Source organism: Salvelinus sp. IW2-2015, linkage group LG7 (genome assembly GCF_002910315.2).
Source record: "Salvelinus sp. IW2-2015 linkage group LG7, ASM291031v2, whole genome shotgun sequence".
NCBI classification, from domain to species: domain Eukaryota; kingdom Metazoa; phylum Chordata; class Actinopteri; order Salmoniformes; family Salmonidae; genus Salvelinus; species Salvelinus sp. IW2-2015.
In genome coordinates this window covers 6336714-6358885 of record NC_036847.1, presented here as the reverse complement: position 1 = coordinate 6358885, position 22172 = coordinate 6336714, and the positions used below count along the sequence as shown (strand labels likewise).

At 41.0% G+C, this 22172-nt stretch overlaps 1 protein-coding gene across 1 annotated transcript in view; it reads left to right on the top strand.

Moving 5' to 3' along the window:
* Positions 1 to 5070: 5070 nt before the first annotated feature.
* The window catches only part of LOC111966273 (cAMP-dependent protein kinase type II-alpha regulatory subunit), a 41451-nt gene continuing 24349 nt past the window's right edge, over positions 5071 to 22172 (top strand). The window contains exon 1 of the mRNA XM_023990779.2: positions 5071 to 5965. Coding sequence (XP_023846547.1) covers positions 5719 to 5965 — 247 coding nt within the window. The 5' untranslated portion in view covers positions 5071 to 5718. The remainder of the gene's footprint in view (positions 5966 to 22172) is intronic.

The following is a 22172-nucleotide window of genomic DNA, read 5'->3' as shown; positions in this document are numbered from 1 at the left end:
CTCATCCATATATTTTTATGTATATATTCTTATTCCATCACTTTACTTAGATTTGTGTGTATTAGGTAGTTGTTGTGGAATTGTTAGATATTTCTGCACTGTCAGAACTAGAAGCACAAGCATTTCGCTACACTCGCAATAACATCTTCTTAACATAACATAACATCATAACATGGTTATGTGTATGTGACCAATACAATTTGATTTGACCAAGAATCCACTTCAACAAACCACATTTCTATTAAAAGTGTAGTTTATTTTGGTGTGTGATTCGTGTTGCGTTATGCCTTATTCCCATGACCTGTGTGAAAATAACTTCTACTCCTTGGTCACTTAAAGACTGACTGAACATTGCTGAAGGGCTTATGCTACATTCTCATGTGACCCACTAGAATCAGCTATGCCAAGCAGCAGTCAGTCTAGACAGGGGCTTGAGCCAATCAAAAGTTGTTTTTGAATCACCTCATACAGTAGGTGTTCTCTGCAGACCGAGGTCAAATAGATAAAAACTTGCGCTTGATTTGGCTTGCCTACAATGGAACCAATGAAATAGTCCCAAAAGTGCAAACGCCAAGTTAATTGAGCGCACTTCAAATACAGTATTGGACCTAGGTCTGGTGCTTTGATGGTTTTGGTTACATACAAGATGTTGATGAGAGACTGATGAAAGATGTTGGAACAATGATTAAGGATCTGTCGTTTGTATTCCTCGAACTGAAAAAAACTCTGGAACACTAACTGCTGTATATGTTGTAAGGTATATATTGAAATTGTGTGTGACCACTGAGAAACAAGCAACTTATTCAACTAGCTAAAACCTATTCAAACAATGTTACAAATAAACCCTGACTGTTGAACTATCTGACCTGAGCTATTTCCTTGCCTCGTTTTCTAAACTGTTGACTGTGATCACTAGCAGGTCTGTCACTATGGGGATGGTGGGAAGTGAGAGTTGCTTGTCTGTTTGATAGCTGGGAAATTATGAGATTCTCATCAAGGATAGCCCAGGCATCAGCAAGTAGGTTATTATAGTAAATTGACAAAATGTACAGTATTTAGCACTAATTATCCAAGTTGAACAATACGGTCCCTGTACCTGCTATGTAACATTACACATTGGCCAATAGATGGGGATATAATGCCACATTTCTCCCAGCCATGTAAAGGGATTTGTCTGGCATTTCTGATTCTAACTCAACAGACACAACTACGGAAATCCAGAGAGGACATATGAATAAAAATAAATGGTTCCCTCATTATGTCGAGATCACAACTTATTAACTCATGATCACGACATAACAAAAGTTGTTTTGTTGAGATCACAAGATCATTTTCTGGTGATCACTACGTAACAAAAGTTGTTAAGTCGAGATCACAAGATAATCACAAGTACTACGCATTAGCCATTAGTTTGTTCAGTTGCATGATAACCACTTCATCAAGGAGCCCTGTGGCTGCATAGATCACAAATGTTATTTATTTATTAAGATCCCCATTAGCCGACGCCAATGGCGACAGCTAGTCTTACTGGGGGCCGACACATAATAACACATACATTACAGACAAAATTCTTTACAATTTACATAAATTTAAAAACAATAACATGTAACACAATGCGGGGCATTTAAGCCCTGAACGATGCCTGCCAGGCATCACCGTCTCACAGACTGCGTGCCGCCCCCAAGACCACAGCCAATCGCATGTAAGGAACAACACAGCTAACTTTGTCTTGTGAGCCAGCTAGTTAGCTACGTAGTCTTGTTAGATAGATAGCTAGCAAGCTAGCTTGTTATCTATGCTGGTTGTTAGCTTGCATAAGTGATATGTGTGTAATTAAAAAGGGACACTTCATGCTTTGTGGATAATATTTACAGTTACAGTGGGTGAGCTCCATTCCTGACAGGCTGATCAGATTCAATTTCAGCCTCGGAGGCTGATAAATCAGGATGCTGGCTTGGAGGCTGTGTTATAGGTAAGGCTCCTTGCAGGGAGATTAGCTGTCAAAGTGCTTTATAGGCAGATGCATATCTGATCCAGGGGGTGAGCTCCATTTCTGGCAGGCTGATTAGATTCAATAGCAGCCTCAGAGGCTGATGTCAGGATGCTGCTTTGTCGGCTGTTTCATAGGTAAAGCTCCTTGCAGGAAGCCTACTAGGCAGCATCCTTACTTAACAGCCTCTGTGGCTACTATTGAATCAGATCAGCCTGCCAGGAATAGAGTGCACCAGTCTTGATCATATGCATAATGCACTGACTGCTAATCTGCCTGCAAGGAGCTTTACCTATGAAACAGCCTACAAGGTAGGATCCTGATTTATCAGCTTCTGAGACTGCTATTGAATCTGATCAAGCTCTGAGGCTGAAATTGAATCTGATAAGCACTATGTAAATATTATTCAAAAATGTTTTTGTCACTGGCCTACACACAATACCCCATAATGTCAAAGTGGAATTGGTGTTTTTGGAAATGTTTACAAATGAATAAAATATGAAAAGCAGAAATGTCTTGAGTCTTGAGTATTCAACCCCTTTGATATGTAAATGACATATTTCTGCATTTCATTTTCAATCAATTTGCAAACATTTCTAAAAACATGTTTCCACTTTGTCATTATGGGGTATTGTGTGTAGATGGATGGGGTAGGAATACTTTCTGAAGGCACCGTAGCCGCGTTGTTCCTTGCATGCGATTGGCTGTGGTCTTGGGGGTGGCATACAGCTGGGAGACAATGTTGCCTGTCTGGGCTTAAAATCCCTACAAGGGCTTAGATTCCCCAAGAGCTCTTAGATCAAGGTAATGGACATTTAGCTTGCTAACATTCTAACTTATGAACTGACAATGAGCTCCAAACACAAATGAAAGCATGATGCTAGCATGCCATACTGTCAATCTATTATCAATGCATCCACTCCTGTTCATAGAGTTTATCTCGTGATCTCGACAAAACAAACTTGTTTTATGTTGTGATCATGCGATAAATAAGTTGTGATCTCGACACAAGGGCTTTTTTCCCCCTTCATATGTCCTCTCTGGACTTCTGTAAACAACTCGCATAGATAAACATTTCAAACATTAACCAAATACTTATCATACATAAAAATCGATCATCCTGTAACACGCCATATCAAGGTACAGAATTGTAGTGTTCCCTAAAGCGATTTTGTGAATTGTCCAGTCTTTTCATGATATGGGGTTGACACCACTGATGGCATATTGGGAGCACAGTAGAATGGTAAATACAGAATGGCTGTCGGTGATGAAATCCAAACCCATTAGTAAGTCTGGCTGTGTCCACCTTATTCCACTGTTTGGTTCTCTTTCAATCAACAAACAAACACAGTCATGAATAGCCAGGCCTTACTGTCACACTATATACACAGACTGCTGGGACCCACATTACCGTAACGACAAACCCTAAAGCCTTGTTTTTAAAAAAAAAAAAAAAAAAAAAAACAAGGAGCGCTGTGAGCCAATTGGAAGGGTCCAAAACATCTGCATCCCCATCTGTCACTGTCAATTATTCTCAGTGCTGCATCATAAAAAAAACAAAAAAACAGCCTGTGCCAAAAGAGGAACCTCCCCAGGGAATGAATGAATCACTGTTTTACCATAGAGATTAACCACTAGTATTATGTAGCTCATTTTACAGGGCCTGGGAAATATTGTTCAGAACGACACTGTTGTTGTAGCATAACTATATACTCTTTGGCTATTGTACTACTTTATCCACCAGAGGGAGACTGAAGGCAAGACTCTACAAGTGGTCGGTTAATCTGAGGACTTGAAGTCAGCCAGTTCCAATGTGATCATGGCAACCGCTTTAACTATGCCTCTGAGGTAAGGGAGACCAGGAAAAGGCTGCATTATATTTGCCATACAACCTGTTGCATACATGTGGGAAAGCCATCCATGAATTGGCTCCGGTGATTATGTGGGGAGATTCTTAACACAGTTGTAAGAAAGGCCACAACTAGGGTCTGTTTGATTTGGCCCATATAGGCCAAATATGGTCAAAATATATAGGGCCTAAATAGACAGGGCCTACCTGTTGGGCCCCAATAAAACAGACAGGGCCAACTACAGGTAATACAAATACTGTTATCTTGAAAGAAATACAAATACACTGTATTCTTATTGAAATGTATTGACCAAATATATATATCGATTATAATACAATTGTGTTCCCAATCCCTTCCCTTTGATAAGCTTGGTGCGCCACTCTAAGGCCGTGTTTGAGAGCATCAAAACCATGATATTTCATGGGTAAATTTTGACCGACAGTGATCTACAAACAATACTGAGTAGCTCTTTGAGTAGTTATTTCTGATGCACGGTGATTTGTAGATTAGTCCATCTTTACTCGCCTTTAAAGCCGGCTGCAATATCGAACGCGCCCATTCAGACAGACGTCACTGGTCAGCGTCTGTCGCCCCTCCTTTATCGTCCTCCGCTGTGCACGCCCCTTCGGCCTTAAAACGAACGCAATAAATCCTTGCGTGTCATGAGTCTTCGAGGGGATTGGTCAATCAACCGTGTCTTACGTTCATCCCTGTAAAATGACCACGCCCCCGAAATAACGCTCGTGTGGTGGAGCAAAAAAAAAAGAAAGAAGAGCCTCAACTGTAGGCAGAAACGGATTTACCGAATATCACAAGTGACGATACCAACATACCACACATTTTTATTTTACGTTTTTTGAAACACTGGGTAATTTGGATTCAAGGTAACGTCTAGGTTGTCCCTGACGCTCCTTGTTTACAGGAGCTTGGGATACGCCGGTTTCGGATTGTCTGAACTGTCTGCAATCGTAACATCAGACGCTTCTAGCTAGCCAGCTAGTTTAGTTACGGGTAGCTAGCTAAAGTAACGTGATCGATTAGCTATAACCGCCGTTTTTTATGCGTACAATACTAAGTCAGCCCTCGTATTTAATTATATGTTCTAGTTAGTTTCTTTAATCGGAACAAACCGGTTAGCTAACCTGGCTAGCTAAAGTTAACTGTTACTTTGGAGGGTGGGACTTGTGAATGTATCATTAATTATATGCTAAATTAGCTGGATAGTTTGCTAGCTGGTGTAACAGTAGTAAGTAGCTAGGTTGTCTGTTCGCTAATCAGCTAGTTAGTTTAACTCAGATTGGATATAATTAGTTCGCTATCTAGCTAGGTACATTTTTCCGTGCTGTTGATATTGATCGGCTATACCATTAGCTGGAGGGGTTGAGTCGCTACCCTGGCAAGGAGACGGGCGAAAAAGAGGAGGCGAAATACAGAGAACAGGGAGGCCAGCGAGGGAACCAGCTAACGGTCGTTATCATTTGTGCTAACGTTTACGGGTCAGCTGTCATAAAAGCATCTAGCTAACTTACCCAACTTGACAGCTCAGTCAGATATCATAAACTAACGCTAACGTCACTGGTCATATTTCATTCTTTACACAAGACCGACCTCCCTTCGAAGTGTCACTATTTGCTTGGACATTGTGTTAGCTGGCTAAACTAAGCAACCTCTCCAGTGAACTGCTCATCAATGTCAGCAGGCTAACCCAGTTTCTCTGAAGCTATTACCAGTGTCAGCTATCTCACAGTAGCAGTAGCTAACTAGCGTGCTACACATGGACTGATAGAATTCGTAGCTAGCTACATTTATATTTTTGTATAGAAAAACACAGTATACCTGAACATATTTGTAGTTAGGTAGCGCCATCTAAACACAGTCATGAGTATCGAGATACCGGTGGGATTGACGGAATTGCTGCAAGGCTACACGGTGGAGGTGCTTCGACAGAGGCCACCGGACCTGGTGGAATTCGCCGTGCAATATTTCACGCGCTTGCGGGACACCAGAAGCCAAGATGGGGCGGGTGCTGCTGTCAAGCTCGGGAAAGGAGTGATGTTTGATGGGGAGCCGATGCAAACCGAGTCAAATGGAGACGAAGACGGGTCCGACGAGTCTGATTTCGAGCGTAAGTTACTGCCTGATAAGGCCTTTCACCTACTATGGCCCAGACTGAATACGATCATGCTTAGTTGGTCATTTGAAACAGATGTGATAGAGATGAGTACAGATGGACTAAAAGTCTGTACTTCAGGACTGTAGTTGGAGAGCCTTAGTTAAACTAGTTAGTCTTATGACTGCAACTGTCGGTGACATCCTATAGGCTACACATGTTATCTTAGATCCCACTGCTGATCTTATTTGGTTGGTTAATTGTTTTCAATGATGACATAAGTGCATGCACCACACACGCATGCCATGAAAAACATATTTACATAAAAAAGATGCGGCCAGCTAGTGTCTGCCAGCCCTGGCCGGACATAAGATTCCATGTTTAAGTTGTATTGTCACATGCACAAGTACAGTGACATGCTTAACTTGCAAGCTCTACCCAACAGTGCAGTAATCAATATCAAAATATTATAACTAATTCAAAGTAAAAATAGTGCCTATAGTAATCTACACCCCATTGAATATTTTCACATTTTGTTGCGTAACAAAGTGGGATTGAAATGGATTTTTAACGGGTCCTTATTACATAAGTAATTACACTGTAACAAGTATTGTAATTATTTGTAATAATTCATAGCTACACTATAATTGCAGTCTAATTATAGTGGTGTAACAAAGCATGTTACCATGCTTGTTACAAAGTGTTAAAGTGTCCTATAGCATCCCAACTCAATATTTCTGCCTGCACAAACCACGTGATAATTGTTAGCCAATTGATAACCTACCACCTCCCTGACAAAACTCTGCAATAAGGGCTCTGGAGTCTTGATGGCAAAAACGGGGTCAGAAACTTTATTTTTTATACTTTAAATTGTTGAATCATTTGACTGTGCATTTGACAATGGGTCGATTTATTTAATCATCAATTACAATTTTGACACATTCAAAAAAGTTATGGTTAGAAATGTGAGAGTCATTCGTGCTTGACAAATTGTATGCCTATAAAGCTTGGTTGAATAATGGTTTTAGGGCTGACACCAATTAGTTGACTGGTCGATTGTTAGGCTGTTGGTCGACCGAGATTGTTTTAGTCGAGCAGTTATATATACATACATACATGCATGCAGTGTCTTCGGAAAGTATTGAGACCCCTTGACTTTTTCCACATTTTGTTAGGCTACAGCCTTATTCTAAAATTGATTAATCGACACACAATACCCCATAATGACACAATAAAAACAGGTTTTCAGGAAAAGTTGCTAATTTATAATGAATAAAAAAAACGGATGTTACATTTACATAAGCATTCAGATCCTTTACTCAGTACTTTGTACTGAGGCAGCGATTGTAGCCTCAAGTTGTCTTGGGTATGACGCAACAAGCTTGGCACACCTGTATTTGGGGAGTTTCTCCCATTCTTCAGTCCAGATCCTCAAGCTCTGTCAGGTTGGATGAGGACCGTTGCTGCACAGCTATTTTCAGGTCTCTCCAGAGATGTTATATCGGGTTCAAGTCCGGGCTCTGGCTGGGCCACTCTGACATTGAGACTTGTCCCGAAGCCACTCCTGTGTTGCCTTGGCTGTGTTCTTAGAGTTGTTGTCCTTCCTTTTGGAAGGTGAACCTTCGGCCCAGTCTGAAGTCCTGAGCGCTCTGGAGCAGGTTTTCATCAAGGAATCTCTGTATTTTGCTCCGTTCATCTTTCCTTCGATCCTGATTAGTCTCCCAATCCCTGCCGCTGAAAAAACATCCCCACAGCATGATGGTGCCAGGTTTCCTCCAGACGTGAAGCTTGGCATTCAGGCCAAAGAGTTCAATCTTGGTTTCATCAGACCAAAGAGTTGTTTCTCATGGTCTGAGATTCTTTAGGTGCCTTTTGGCAAACTCCAAGTGGGCTGTTATGTGCCTTTTTACTGAGGATTGGCTTCGGTCTGGCTACTCTACCATTAAGGCCTGATTGGTAGAGTGCTGCAGGGATGGTTGTCCTTCTGGAAGGTTCTCCCATCTCCACAGAGGAGCTCTGTCAGAGTAACCATCGGCTTCTTGGTCACCTCCCTGACCAAGGCCCTTCTTCCCCGATTGCTCAGTTTGGCCAGGCGGCCAGCTCTAGGAAGAGTCTTGGTGGTTCCAAACTTCTTCCATTTAAGAATGATGGAGGCCACTGTATTCTTGGATGTTCAATGTTGGAGACATATTTTTGGTACCCTTCCCCAGATCTGTGCCTTGACACAATCCTGTCTCGGAGCTCTACGGACAATTCCTTCGACCTCATTGCTTGGTTTTTGCTCTGACATGCACCGTCAACTTTGGGACCTTATATAGACAGGTGTGTGGCTTTCCAAATCATGTCCAATCAATTGAATTTACCACAGGACTCCAATCAAGTTGTAGAAACATCTCTAGCATGATCAATGGAAACAGGATGGACCTGAGCTCAATTTCGAGTCTCATCGCAAAGGGTCTGAATACTTATGTGAATAAGGTAGTTCTGTTTTGTCTTTCTAAACCTGTTTTCGCTTTTTCATGTGTAGATTGATGAAGAATTGTATTTATTCCATTTTAGAACAAGGCTGTAACGTAATAAAATGTGGAAAACGTGACGGGGTCTGAATACTTTCCGAATGCACTGTAACCTTGCACGGGTTTCACTGTTGAGGAACAGTCTCAGTTTTGGATGAGATTCCTTGGTACAGAATAAATAAACTCGCACAGAGAAGCACAAGATTGAACTTAACAAAATTTTCTAGAGTTTTCTGCCTTAGTTAACACTATCAACGTTTCCCTTTGGGAATTGTGATAGAGTCAACGCAATATTAGCCACTTTCAATGCAACATACCGAAATAAAACGAACTATACAAGAGATTTTGTTTTAGGCAGAACATATCGGAGTAGGATTCTATTGTGTGAACATGCTCGACCCAGCCTGTACTCTACGCAGACCGGTGCGGCATAACCAATCAGAGCTGCAGGACTTTATGCAAATAGACCATCGCTATAATGGTTTTGTGCCATTCACTTTGAACTGGACTGTGTTTACAGCATGAGCGGTCGTGAGTAGATGTGCTTGTTTTGATATCAAAGCCAGAGCTGCATGTAGCCATGTGTGCACGTTTGTTCATATCCTTTGCTAATTAGTGAGTTATTAGTCCAGTCCTAGATCATTTTCATTCAGCAATGGGGGAGTGATTGTTTCTTACAAGGGCACAAGACATCTTTGAAAAGTGAGTCGGGTAAAGATTTTTTCCAAAAATGTTGTCTTCTTAAAGGGGCAGTTTTGTATGAGACAGGCTTGAATAAGCCTAGTAGCCAATAGGCGGAGGGTAGCATCGTTTGTCTGATTCTCTCTAATAATGGCATGTGAATAATAATGAATTTTATTTTTGTAAAGTGGTTTCTTGCATCAAACAACACAAACCTTTTAGTCACCTCCTTGTCTGAAGGACAAGTGGATAAACAGGTTACAGTCAAGCTCTGCATACTTTTTTTTCCCTTTCGAAAGTCTCATGGAATGTAGGCCTACACTGAAAACCACACATTGGCTGCTACTGTAGGCTGAATGATAAAACAGCTATTTCCACGTTAAAATGTTATGGGATGTATTTTCTCCATTGTTTTTTATGGCAGGCCACTCTGGCAGCCACAGTAGCCTACTTGACCACTTTCTGAAACTGTAACTTAATGTGGGTACAGCTTCAGTTCACTGTAAACGCACGCTGGAATTTGCACAAAAGTTTCACAGCATTCAAGTTTGCGCCCAGCCAACCTGAAATTTGCTCAGTGTTGAACAAAAATTTGAGGGAACATTGATCTGCACAACACGCTCGAAATAACGACCACCTCAAACAAGCCCACGTGTTGACATCATGTAACAAGTGTGCAAAGAACGGGGTCGAGAAAGTCAAAGTACAAAATCCAGACATTGCAGTGAAAGAAACTGTGTTGTAGGTAAAAAAAAACATCAACACGGGAGAGCGAAGGTTTTTGACGGGCTTGCCCATTAGTCTAGCTAGCGTATTACCTAAAACAGAATAGACTTTCCATGCAATCGGGACGTTTGGAAAAACATTCCAAGTGAAGCTGGTTGAGATAATTCCAAGAGTGCAAGCTGTCATCAAGGCAAAGGGTGGCTACTTTGAAGAATCTCAAATATATTTTGATTTAAAACTTTTTTGGTTACTACATGATTCCATGTGTTATTTCATAGTTTGTATGTCTTCACTATTATTCTAGAATGAAGAAAATAGTCTAAATAACTCTTGAATGAGTAGGTGTGTCCAAACTTTTGACCGGTACTGTATGTGACCGGCGCAATGTTCCAAATGCCTGTATCGCAAGAATCAAGTTTTATTTTCGTTTTTTATGATTATTATTTATTTTTGGTCTCGTCTCCTTCGCTCCTTCTGTGAGCACTATGCAATTTCTCACTCGTACACAGACACCAAGACCCCTCCCCCTGCCACTTACAACAGCAAAGACGAAAGATCACTTCTTCCTCTCTGACAACAAGCATTTTCAACTCGCTATTTGCATTTGAGGTTTGGTCCAACAGCAACAGTGTCAATGAATATGATTCTGGGAAAATGTATGCTCAGTTTCTGCTGCGTGCGGCATTGCGGTACTGCTTGCTGCATTTTAGCCACAATACTATTATGTGCTAGCTGTCTAGTCTGTGTTTTATGAATGTGGTCCATGTGGTTGTGGAAGGCTTATGTTTAGCCTAGGTATAATTTTACAAGCCCTGAATTCATTAGATTGTTCCTGACTGTTTGAAATGCAGTGTATTGTCCGTTAATTGTACAACAAAGCTTATTTAGTTCTTTGCCCTCAGGGAGGGGGGCACCGTAGAGTTGTCGATTTGATGGAGAGGTCTTTGAGCGGGCAGGCTTTCCCCGGGAGGAAGAGCAGCTCAGTCTTGTTGAGCGTGAGGTGGTGGGCCCGACATTCAAGCTGAGAATTCCTCTCTTGGCGGAGAAACGCATAACACCACTACTTTCAGCCCACTGACACGCTTGGACATTTTCTTCAAATGTTATTGGCATATCATCAAACTTGACACTGAGACGGGATAATCACGTTTTGTATCTTGTTTATTGTGTATGCGACCATAGCTGCAGTAATATTCAGCGCCATACTTAGTGGCGATTTGCTACATCTATTTATTGACTAAATTCATGATATATATATATATATACTCATTGATTCTTAAAGAATAGAAATGTCTCTTGCGCTGACTTCAATTGTCTTACCCAAAATATGCTTGTTTGACTTAAACACTTACGCCGGGTAGCCTCAACATGGTTAAAACTGTCATTTTGAATTCATGGGTGGTCAGTCCTTGCGTCCATAGTTCTGTATGAATTTGAGTGGTTACATTTCTCTTGCCCTTAGGAGTGACCGCTTTTATTGTTTGAACTGCAGTTTGCCACTTCAAGCTAGTTAAAGGTGCTACAAATAGGATTTCTTACATTTACATTTAAGTCATTTAGCAGACGCTCTTATCCAGAGTGACTTACAAATTGGAAAGTTCATACATATTCATCCTGGTCCCCACGTGGGAATTGAACCCACAACCCTGGCGTTGCAAGCGCCATGCTCTACCAACTGAGCCACACGGCACCGCAAAATGTTTGCGTTGTAATTTCAGAAAATGACCATATATCTGCAGTAATAGTGAAATGATGTTTTAAAGTGTTACTTACCCGCCAGTGTTGTGATTGTCTTGTGTTATTCGCTTATTTATTTCTCCCGCTGAAGCGGCATCTGTTGTCAAAACGGGGGAGCTGTTTTGACTATTTACAGTGTAGAAATCGCTGTAATTTCCTGGTTGCTAAAATTCTACGCTGTTTGCTCAATTTCAGTTTATGTGAGAAAACGAGCACTGAATAGTGTAGGGAGTCATTGTACTGTTTAAATCCCTGTGAAATATATTTTCAATAACAAACAAAAAAAACTTTACAGCTGGGGACCAAATCCATCATGTTATGGGATGAGGGGAAGATTTTGTTTTGAATGCAGCATAGTCCTGTCTCAATTCACCTAGCTTCCACATAGAATTTCTCTGAATTTCTCCACTAAGTGTAGCAGCTTTTTTAAAGGAATTAAAATATAGTTTTGAAAACAAACTGTTGCCTCAATCCTATTGTCATCGAAGTAGAAGTGCCATTAGGGCTCGTTTGAACCAATAGCCTCCTAACATTTTTGCACATTTCGTTCTTTCTTCACTGACCTTGTTTTATTATTCCGAGGGGAAATGAATGAATAATGGTATATTGATGTTTTAATTTTTTTATAATTTTTTTAAATGTTGCTGAGAGACAAGAGGAATAGATGGGCTGTTAAAGATGGAGGGAGGATAAGACTGGCTGTATAGAGAGAGAGCCTGTAGGAATAAGAAGAACAATTTACACTGGCACTTCATAACTTGTCTGAGTGCATTACAAGGCCCTGTGAATAGAGGAGAATCACCTGAATGAAAACATGACAGACTGCAGGCAATTGTCAGGACACTTTGCAGCTGGGTTGCTGTGACCAGATTTTGTATCACAGGGGTCGTGTTAACCCAGAATTATGTTTTTCACACAGAAAAAAAAAAAAGGTGACAAGCATAAGAAATATCTTGCTGCGTTTTGCAAACGCTGGTCTAAAATGCTTCTTATTGTAATTTCTGCTTGACTTCTTCAGACTTTTGTGCTTCAGTTGCACTTCTCCACTCAGATGAGAAATCTTTGCTCATTGGTCTAACAACCAAATTCCGGCATTCACCAACGGGCATTTTATCAGCAGACAGCGCTCTGACTGATGTGTAGCTACTTTTAGCGACAAATGTCAGTCACTGTACTCATGTGGAATGGACAGAGATTGGGCCTACTATAATGCCTCGCCCTAGTGTGCGTTATTGCCCCTATGCCTTATTGAAAACGGGGGCAGCAGGATCGAACGCATGCAATGACATGAGAATAGATGACTGTTTTCAAGCATGATTTTTGTGCCATTCACTGAAGTAAAGGAGCAAATGTGGTCACTATCGGTTGTCCCAACAGGTGACCTAATTACCAGACCCGACTGTGCATGTAGGATAATCTAATGGTTAGCATCCCTCGATACCCACACTCTAAACTGGCTTTAAAATCGCTCCCTGTCTCTATGTGAGCGGGAATGGGGAGGCAAACTTCTGCATGCAGTTTACTGCTGTATTTTCAGCCACGTTTTGATAAGCATCTGAACTGTTGGCACTTCCTAATTCCCTGTGCATCTCCTGTGGCAGGAAACTGAGGGAAAGCCCACCCTCGCTTTTATTTGCAGTTCATACGGCCCCGCTCCCATGCCAGGTTGTGCACTATGTGGTCCCCACGTTGAGCACGAGCAGTCAGTGTTCAGTCACTTGTTCATGGATTTTATGCGGCTTGGCCCGCTCTACGCTGAATGATATGGAAACCATCCTCTTTCATCATTCTAATTAGACTGAACAAAAATATAAATGCAACATGTAAAGTGTTGGTCCCATGTTTCATGAGCTGAAATAAAAAAAATCCCAGAAATGTTCCATACGCACAAAAAGCTTTTTTCTCTAAAATGTTCTGCGCATATTTGTTTACATCCCTGTTATTGAAAATGTTTCCTTTGCCAAGGTAATCCATCCACCTGACAGGTGTGGCATATCAAAAAGCTGATTAAACAGCATGTTGCCAGATAATTGAATGTTCATTTCTCTACTAATAGATCCCTACATCATTTTAGAGAATTTGGCTGTACGTCCAACCGGCCTCACAACTGCAGGCCACGTGTAACCACGCCAGCCCAGGACCTCCACATCCGGCTTCTTCACCTGCGGGATCGTCTGAGGGGAGGTTGGGTGGTGCTGAGGAGTATTTATGTCTGTAATAAAGCACTTTTGTGGGGAAAAAGTCCTTACTGACTGGGCCTGGCTGCCAAGTGGGTGGGCCCATGCCAACCCATGGCTGCACCCCTGCCCAGCCATATGAAATCCATAGATTATGGCCTAATGAATTTATTTCAATGGACTGATTTCCTTTTATATTTTGGGGTATTTTATTAGGATCCCCATTCCTGGGATCCACACAAAACATAAAACATTGTACAGAATGAGCTAATACAGAACATCAATAGACAAGAACAGCTCAAAGACAGAACTACCTAAAAAAAAAATAAAGGCACACGTAGCCTACATATCAATGCATACACACAAACTATCTAGGTCAAATAGGGGAGAGGTGTTGTGCTCCGAGGGATTGCTTTATGTTTTTTTTAAAAGCCATGTTTGCTGTTAATTTGACCAATATGAGATGGAAGGTAGTTCCGTGCAATTAGTGCTCTATATAATACTGTACGCTTTTTAAAATCTGTTCTGGATTTGTGGACTGTGAAAAGTCCCCTGGTGGCATATCTGGTGGGATAAGCGTGTGTGTCAGTGCTCTGTGTAAGTTGACTATGCAAACAATTTGGGATTTTCAACACAATGTTTCTTATAAAAAGAAGCCATACAGTCAGTCTCTCCTCAACGCTTAGCCAAGAGAGACTGGCTGCATAGTATTTATATCAGCCCTCTGATTACAATTAAGAGCAAGACGTACCACTCTGTTCTGGGCCAGCTGCAGCTTAACTAGGTCTTTCCTTGCAGCACAGGACCACACGACTGGACAATAATCAAGATTAGACAAAACTAGAGCCTGCGGAACTTTCTTTTTGGAGTGTGGCGTCAAAAAAGCAGAGCATCTCTTTATTACGGCCAGACCTCTCCCTATCTTTACAACCGTTGAATCTATACGTTTTGAACACGACAGTTTACAATCTAAAGTAACGCCAAGTAATTTAGTCTCCTCAACTTGTTGAACAGCCACACCATTCATTACCAGATTCAGCTGAGGTCTACAATGATTTGTACCAAATACAATGCTCTTAGCTGTAGATGTTCAATACCAGTTTATTACTGGCCACCCATTCCAAAACAGACTGCAACTCTTTAAGGGTTTTAGTGACTGCATTAGCTGTGGTTGCTGACACATGTATATGGTTGAATCATCAGCATACATGGACACACATGCTTTGTTTAATACCAGTGGCAGGTCATTGGTAAGAATAAAAAAAAGTGTAGAGGGCCTAGAGAGCTGCCCTGCGGTACACGACACTTTACATTTTTGACATTAGAGAAGCTTCCATGATAGAAAACCCTCTGAGTTCTATTAGATGGCTCTGAATCCACGATATGGCAGAGGTTGAAAAGCCATAACTCTAGTTTTTTTCGACAGGTTATGGTCAATAATATCAAAGGCTGCACTGAAATCTAACCGTACAGCTCCCACAATCTTCTTATTATCAATTTCTTTCAACCAATCTGTAATTTGTGTCAGTGCAGTACATGTTGAGTGCCCTTCTTTATAAGCATGCTGAAAGTCTGATGTTAATTTTTTTATAGAGAAATAGCATTGTATTTGGTCAAACACAATTTTTCCCCAACAGTTTGCTAAGACCTGGCAGCAAGCTTATAGGTCTGCTGTTAGAACCAGTAAAGGCCGCTTTACCGCTCTTGGGTAGCGGAATTACTTTCCAGGCCTGAGGACAAAGACAAAAAATATAACAGATAGGAGTGGTTATAGAGTCAGCCACCATCCTCAGTAGCTTTCCATCTAAGTTGTCAATGCCAGGAGGTTTGTCATTATTGATCGATAACAATAATTGTTCCACCTCTCCCACACTAACTTTACAAAATTCAAACTTGCAATGCTTTTCTTTCTTTTATGCATGAATACAATTTCTCACTGTTCGTCGTTGGCATTTCCTGCCTAAGTTTGCCCACTTTGCCAATGAAATAATCATTAAAATAATTGGCAACATCAAATGGTTTTGTGATGAATAAGTTGTCTGATTTGATGAAAGATGTAGTTGAATTTGTCTTTCTGCCCATAATTTCATTTAAAGTACTCAAGTTCTTTTCCATCATTCTTTATATTATTGATTTTGGCTTCATAATACAGTTTCTTCTTCTTTTTGTTGAGTTTAGTCACATAATTTCTCAATTTACAGTAAGTAAGCCAGTCAGGTGTGCAGCCAGACTCATTAGCCACTCCTTTTGACCCATCTCTTTCAACCATACAGTTTTTCAATTCCTCATCAATCCATGGAGCCTTAACAGTTCTAACAGTCAGTTTCTTAACAGGTGCATGTTTATCAATAATTGGAAGAAGCAATTTCATAAATTCATCAAGTGCAGCGTCTGGATGCTCCTCATTAATCACATCAGACCAACAAATATTTTTAACATCATCCACATAAGAGTCACAGCAAAATATTTTGTATGATCTCTTATACACTATTTTAGGCCCAGCTGTTGGAATTTTGGCTTTCCTGGATATAGCCACTATATTGTGATCACTGCATCCAATGGGTACTGATACAGCTTTAAGAACAAAGTTCCACAGTAGTAAAAATGTGATCGATACATGTGGATGATCTTGTTCCTATAGTGTTTGTAAACACCCTTGTAGGTTGATTAATAACCTGAACCAGATTAGTCACTGGTTACAGTAAGAAGATTCCTCTTGAGCGGACAGCTTGATGAAAACCAGTCAATATTCAGGTCCCCAAGAAAGTAGACCTCTCTGTTTACAGCACATACACTATCAAGTATTTCACACACATTATTTAGATACTGATTGTTAGCACTTGGTGGCCTGTAGCAACACCCCAAAAGAAAAGGCTTTAGATGTGGTTGCAGGTTCACTTGGCACAACACTTCAATAACACTTGACATAAGATCTTCTCTAAGCATTACAGGGATATGGCTCTGTATGTGTGTGTGTGTGTGTGTGTGTGTGTACAGCAACACCTCCCCATAAGAATTTGTCTCTTCTATAGATGTTATATCCCTGTATTGCTACTGCTGTATCATCAAATGTGTTATCTACAGTAAGTGAGTCTCAGAAATGGCTAATATATGAACGTTATCTGATTTTAGCAAGTTATTGATTTCATGAGCCTTATTTCTAAGGCTACATATATTAATATGGGCTATTTTCAGCCTTTTCCTGAGTAGCTTATCAGAGATGGGCTTAATACTGAAAAGAGCAAACAAAGCAAAAAATATTTAAAAAAATATATTCAGCAGTCCATTAATCAATTGGTCTGTGTGTGTGTGCGTGCGTGCTGCGGGGTTTAAGCTACAAACCCATAGGCTTGGCTCTCTCATCCTTCCAGGCTTCTGGGAGGTAGGGTGGACAAAGCCTGTCATAGCGGATGTAAGCAATGTCCCCAGGGGCTCTGGCAGCTTTCATGGCTGGGATCAGTTCTGTCCTCTTCTGGCTCACAGCTTCAGGATAGTCCTCGTTGAGGAAGATATGAGTTCCTCTCAAGTTCTTGGCTCTTTCCAGAACACCTACCGTGTCCTTTAACCTCAGGAACTTGACCTCTATCGGCCTGGGTCTATCACCTGGGCCGGGGGTGGGTTTTCCAGTCCTGTGTGCGCGCTCCATCTCAGTCTTCCTGTGGTCCATCTTCAATTTCTCAGAGATCAATTCCCTCACTTTGTCCTCAGACTCCATCCAGGGCTCATGTGGAGATTCTGCAATTCTGTCCACAACCATGTTGTTCCGCCTTGATTGTCTCTCGAGATAAATCAGAGCTGTCATTGTTATCATGGATTCACATACATCAATTATGTCCTCTCTCAATGACTTAGATTGCTGTCATCTTGCCGTTCTCCTGTTTCAACTCATCGAGCTGACCCTGGCAAAACTGCAAGCTGTTCTTCAGGTCCTCGACCTCTCTGGTCAGGTCGTCCATTCTTTTATTAGTGGAATTCACCAGTATTTGGACACAACACTTGAAGCTATTTTCTTGTTGTTGTAACAACTGCTTGTAGGTCTCTTTTTCTTTCTTTTTTTCTCATTTTAAAAGATCCTACACGTGTGATAGAGAGACACCACTGTCCTCAACGGTACTCCCGCCGGCTTTGGTCTTTGTCATGGTAGCTAGCAACGTAGGTTACGCTGTTACTCCTCATAGTTCCAGACAGGGCAGGTCACGGAGAAGATTGATAACAACAAACAGCAGGGATCTCGACAGCCACAAACCCGGGACAATGAACTATAACTCGGTAGTATTTATATTTTTGTTCAGTGTGCTGTACATAGGTTATTTTGCATTCCATAACAATATGACATAGCTAACAATGAGACTGCAAAAAGTGTTAACTTGTTGCATGCTTTGATAAATGCCTCCACTGATGTAGTTGATAATCTATGGCTTTGTGCCCCAGATTGCCTGACTTCTATTTTGATACTACCGGTCCACTGTAATATCGTTAACAGTGAAATTGAAATCAAGTTTAAAACACACCGTCAAGCCTGTCCTGACTATTTTCTGGTCCTGGCTCTCACTCACTCAGGCACATAGCAGCCGTCAGGATTAACACACTCAGATCTTACTCTCCCTGCGCTGGGTGTGACGGCATAGCTTCTCGATCTGATTATACAAGGTGGTTTAGTGTAGTGTTTCCCAAATCCTGTCCTCGAGTACCCCCCCCCCCCCCCCCCAGACAACGTCACCTGATTCAACTTGTCAACTAATCATCAAGCCCTGGATTAATCAGGTGACTCTGTCCGGGACTACGACAAAAATGTTGTGCTGTTGGGGGGTACTCGAGGACTGAAGTTGGGGGGGAAACACTAGTTTAGGGAGAGTGGGCTTAACAAGACAGAGAGACAGAGGCTGTCAGGGTGGGGGAGTGGTGGAAAAAGTACCCAATTGTCATACTTGAGTAAAAGTATAGATACCTTTTTTAATAGAAAGTTACTCAAGTGACAGTCACCCAGTAAAATACTACTTGAGTAAAAGTCAAAGTATTTGGTTTTAAATATACTTAAGTATCAAAAGTAAATGTAATCGCTAAAATATACTTAAGTATCAAAAGTATAAATGATTTCAAATTCCTTACATTAAGCAAACCAGACGGCACCATTTTCTTGTTTTTCAAATTCATGAATAGACAGGGGCACACTCAGACATTATTTATAAAATATGCATTTGGGGTGGGGTCACTGGAAAGGTCCTGGAGCCGAGGGAACTAATCGCCTGGCTCTCTCTAACAAATAGTACCGATTTATATGTATGGTATTTTAGTTGACTAGGCATAATATGGGCTGTAATCAGTGTTGGGGAAGGTACTGAAAATATATTTTACCAATTACCTAACACTTGAAGTTAAGCTACACTAAAGAAACATATAGTTACTTAACTAAAGTTACTCTGAAAAAGTAGTTCACTACGTCATGATACATTTTCATATCTAAATCTGAAGTTTCATAGACTACAAATTGCAAGAACCGATCACTCTAGACTCGGATGTTAACAGAATGTGTAATTTAGCCTATTAAATACAAACTGTTTCAAGGGAAATTCTTGACTACTTCACCATATTTTTGGCCCAAAAAACGAGTGGAGTGCCATTAGTTAGCTACACCGCTACATTGCAAAAAAGTGATTAACTACTGAAAACACTACCAAGATTTGAATTTAGTTCAACTACCACCAAGCTACTGCAAAATGTAGTTACCTCTCAAACACTGGCTACAATACATGAAAATAGACATGGAAGATGCCTGACAAACATTTTCCAGGTTTTTGTCTGAAATGACCTTGTCTTGTCAACGCAGAGTGAATACTGTCCCGGCCACAACCTCGACCCTGTCCTCTCTAAACCAATTAGAGTGGGAATAAAGTGGACAGGCAGCGACCTTGCCTAATCAGACAGTAGATAAGCGCAGGGGTTCAGTAGTAGTTCACTAAGGGTGTTTTCACATATTAGCCTCTTTTAAAATAACTGATCTGAGTCCTCTTTAAAACTCTGTGGTAAGAAAGAAAGCTAAATAACTCTGTTCTCTTTATGCCCCCTGCCAGTTCACTCCACCTGTTTGGTTGTTCAAGTCCTCTTTACATTCACATATCTGTTTAGAAAGGAACCTAGACCTTTTTCCAGCATTCACCCAATGCACTGTGGGTTTTTACAAAGTGCAGGACAAGCCATTTCATCAGAACGTGTTATCGGACAGCTAGATATACCTACTTATATTCTGGAAGCTAATAGATTGTGTTTTAGTTCAAATATGAGACATCATTTTAATCAGATGATACTATTAACATGTACATGCATGTGATTTCGGAGGGCAGAAATGATTAAATATTAAAGCGTTAGACCTCTCACTAAAGGCATCAGTCATACAAAAGTTATACTTAAATCCAAACTGGTTCTCTAGTAAATTAGTAAGAATGTCTCATCCAATGTTCAAGAATGGCCTTTTCCCCTTTATTCAGATTACAACCGCTCACTTTCCGTTATTTGAAGATGAAATAATATCCAAAATATGGTTATTTTTTTTAAAGAAGCCATAGAAAGTTGGTTGCAATTTCAGTTTAATTCACCAGAAAAGACAGAACAAATAATACAACAAATATTGTGGTTGAACAACAATATACTAATTGATAAAAAATATATTTTTCAATTTTTTTTTTTAGAAAAGGTATAATCTTTGTAAATGATATCATAACTCCACCAGTCCTACTTATGTCACACATGCAGCCAACACAAATAAATGGAAATGTCTGCTCTACCCAAAATCACAACCAACGAATTGCAGCATTTCCGCAAAAATGGAAGAGGCAAGTGGAAGGGGGAAAAAGTAAGGAACTTGTCTGCATTAAAGACCAAAATTGGTTAAAAGAAAATTGTGATAAATAAAAAATATACCAGTTTAATTTCAGGACCAAACAATTGACAGCTGTGCTATATAGATTGCAAAGTTGGGAAGAGATTTTCGATGTACTGATTCCATGGCACATGATTTATGAATTGACACGCAAAACGACGCCGGATTCAAAACACCTCAAGTCCTCAGCTGGCAGCTTCATTAAATAGTACCCGCAAAACACCAGTCTCAACATCAACAGTGAAGAAGCGACTCCGGGATGCTGGCCTTCTAGGCAGAGTTGCAAAGAAAAAGCCATATCTCAGATTGGCCAATAAAAAGAAAAGATTAAGATGGGAAAAATAACAGACACTGGACAGAGGAACTCTGCTTAGAAGGCCAGTATCCCGGAGTTGCCTCTTCATTGTTGACGTTGAGACTGGTGTTTGTGGGTACTAGTTTGCGGGTACTAGACACTCTAATGTACTTGTCCTCTTGCTCAGTTGTGCATCGGGGCCTCCCACTCCTCTTTCTATTCTGGTTAGAGCCAGTTTGCTCTGTTCTCTGAAGGGAGTAGTACACAGCGTTGTACGAGACCTTGAGTTACTTGGAAGTTTCTTGCATGGAATAGCCTTCATTTCTCAGAACAAGAATAGACTGACGAGATTCAGAAGAAAATATCAAATCAAATGTATTTATATAGCTCTTCTTACATCAGCTGATAACTCAAAGTGCTGTACATAAACCCAGCCTAAAACCCCAAACAGCAAGCAATGCAGGTGTAGAAGCACGGTGGCTAGGAAAAACTCCCTAGAAAGGCCAAAACCTAGGAAGAAACCTAGAGAGGAACCAGGCTATGAGGGGTGGCCAGTTCTCTTCTGGCTGTGCCGGGTGGAGATTATAACAGAACATGGCCAATATGTTCATAAATGACCAGCATGGTCAAATAATAATAATCACAGTAGTTTTCGAGGGTGCAGCCAAGTCAGCACCTCAGGAGTAAATGTCAGTTGGCTTTTCATAGCCGATCATTAAGAGTATCGCTACCGCTCCTGCGGTCTCTAGAGTTGAAAACAGCAGGATATCTTCAACCACCAACTTACTATCCTGAGACAAGGCTGAGTATAGCCCACAAAGATCTTCACCACGGCACAACCCAAGGGGGGGCCCCAACGCAGACAGGAAGATCACGTCAGTGACTCAACCCACTCAAGTGACGCACCCCTCCTAGGGATGGCATGAAAGAGCACCAGTAAGCCAGTGACTCAGCCCCTGTAATAGGGTTAGAGGCAGAGAATCCCAGTGGAGAGAGGGGAACCGGCCAGGCAGAGACAGCAAGGGCGGTTCGTTGCTCCAGAGCCTTTCCGTTCACTCAATCATATGACCCACTGAAGAGATGAGTCTTCAGTAAAGACTTAAAAGTTGAGACCAAGTCTGCGTCTCTCACATGGGTAGGCAGACCATTCCATTAAAAAAAAGTACTTTATTTCTGGCCATTTTGAGCCTGTAATCGATCCCACAAATGCTGA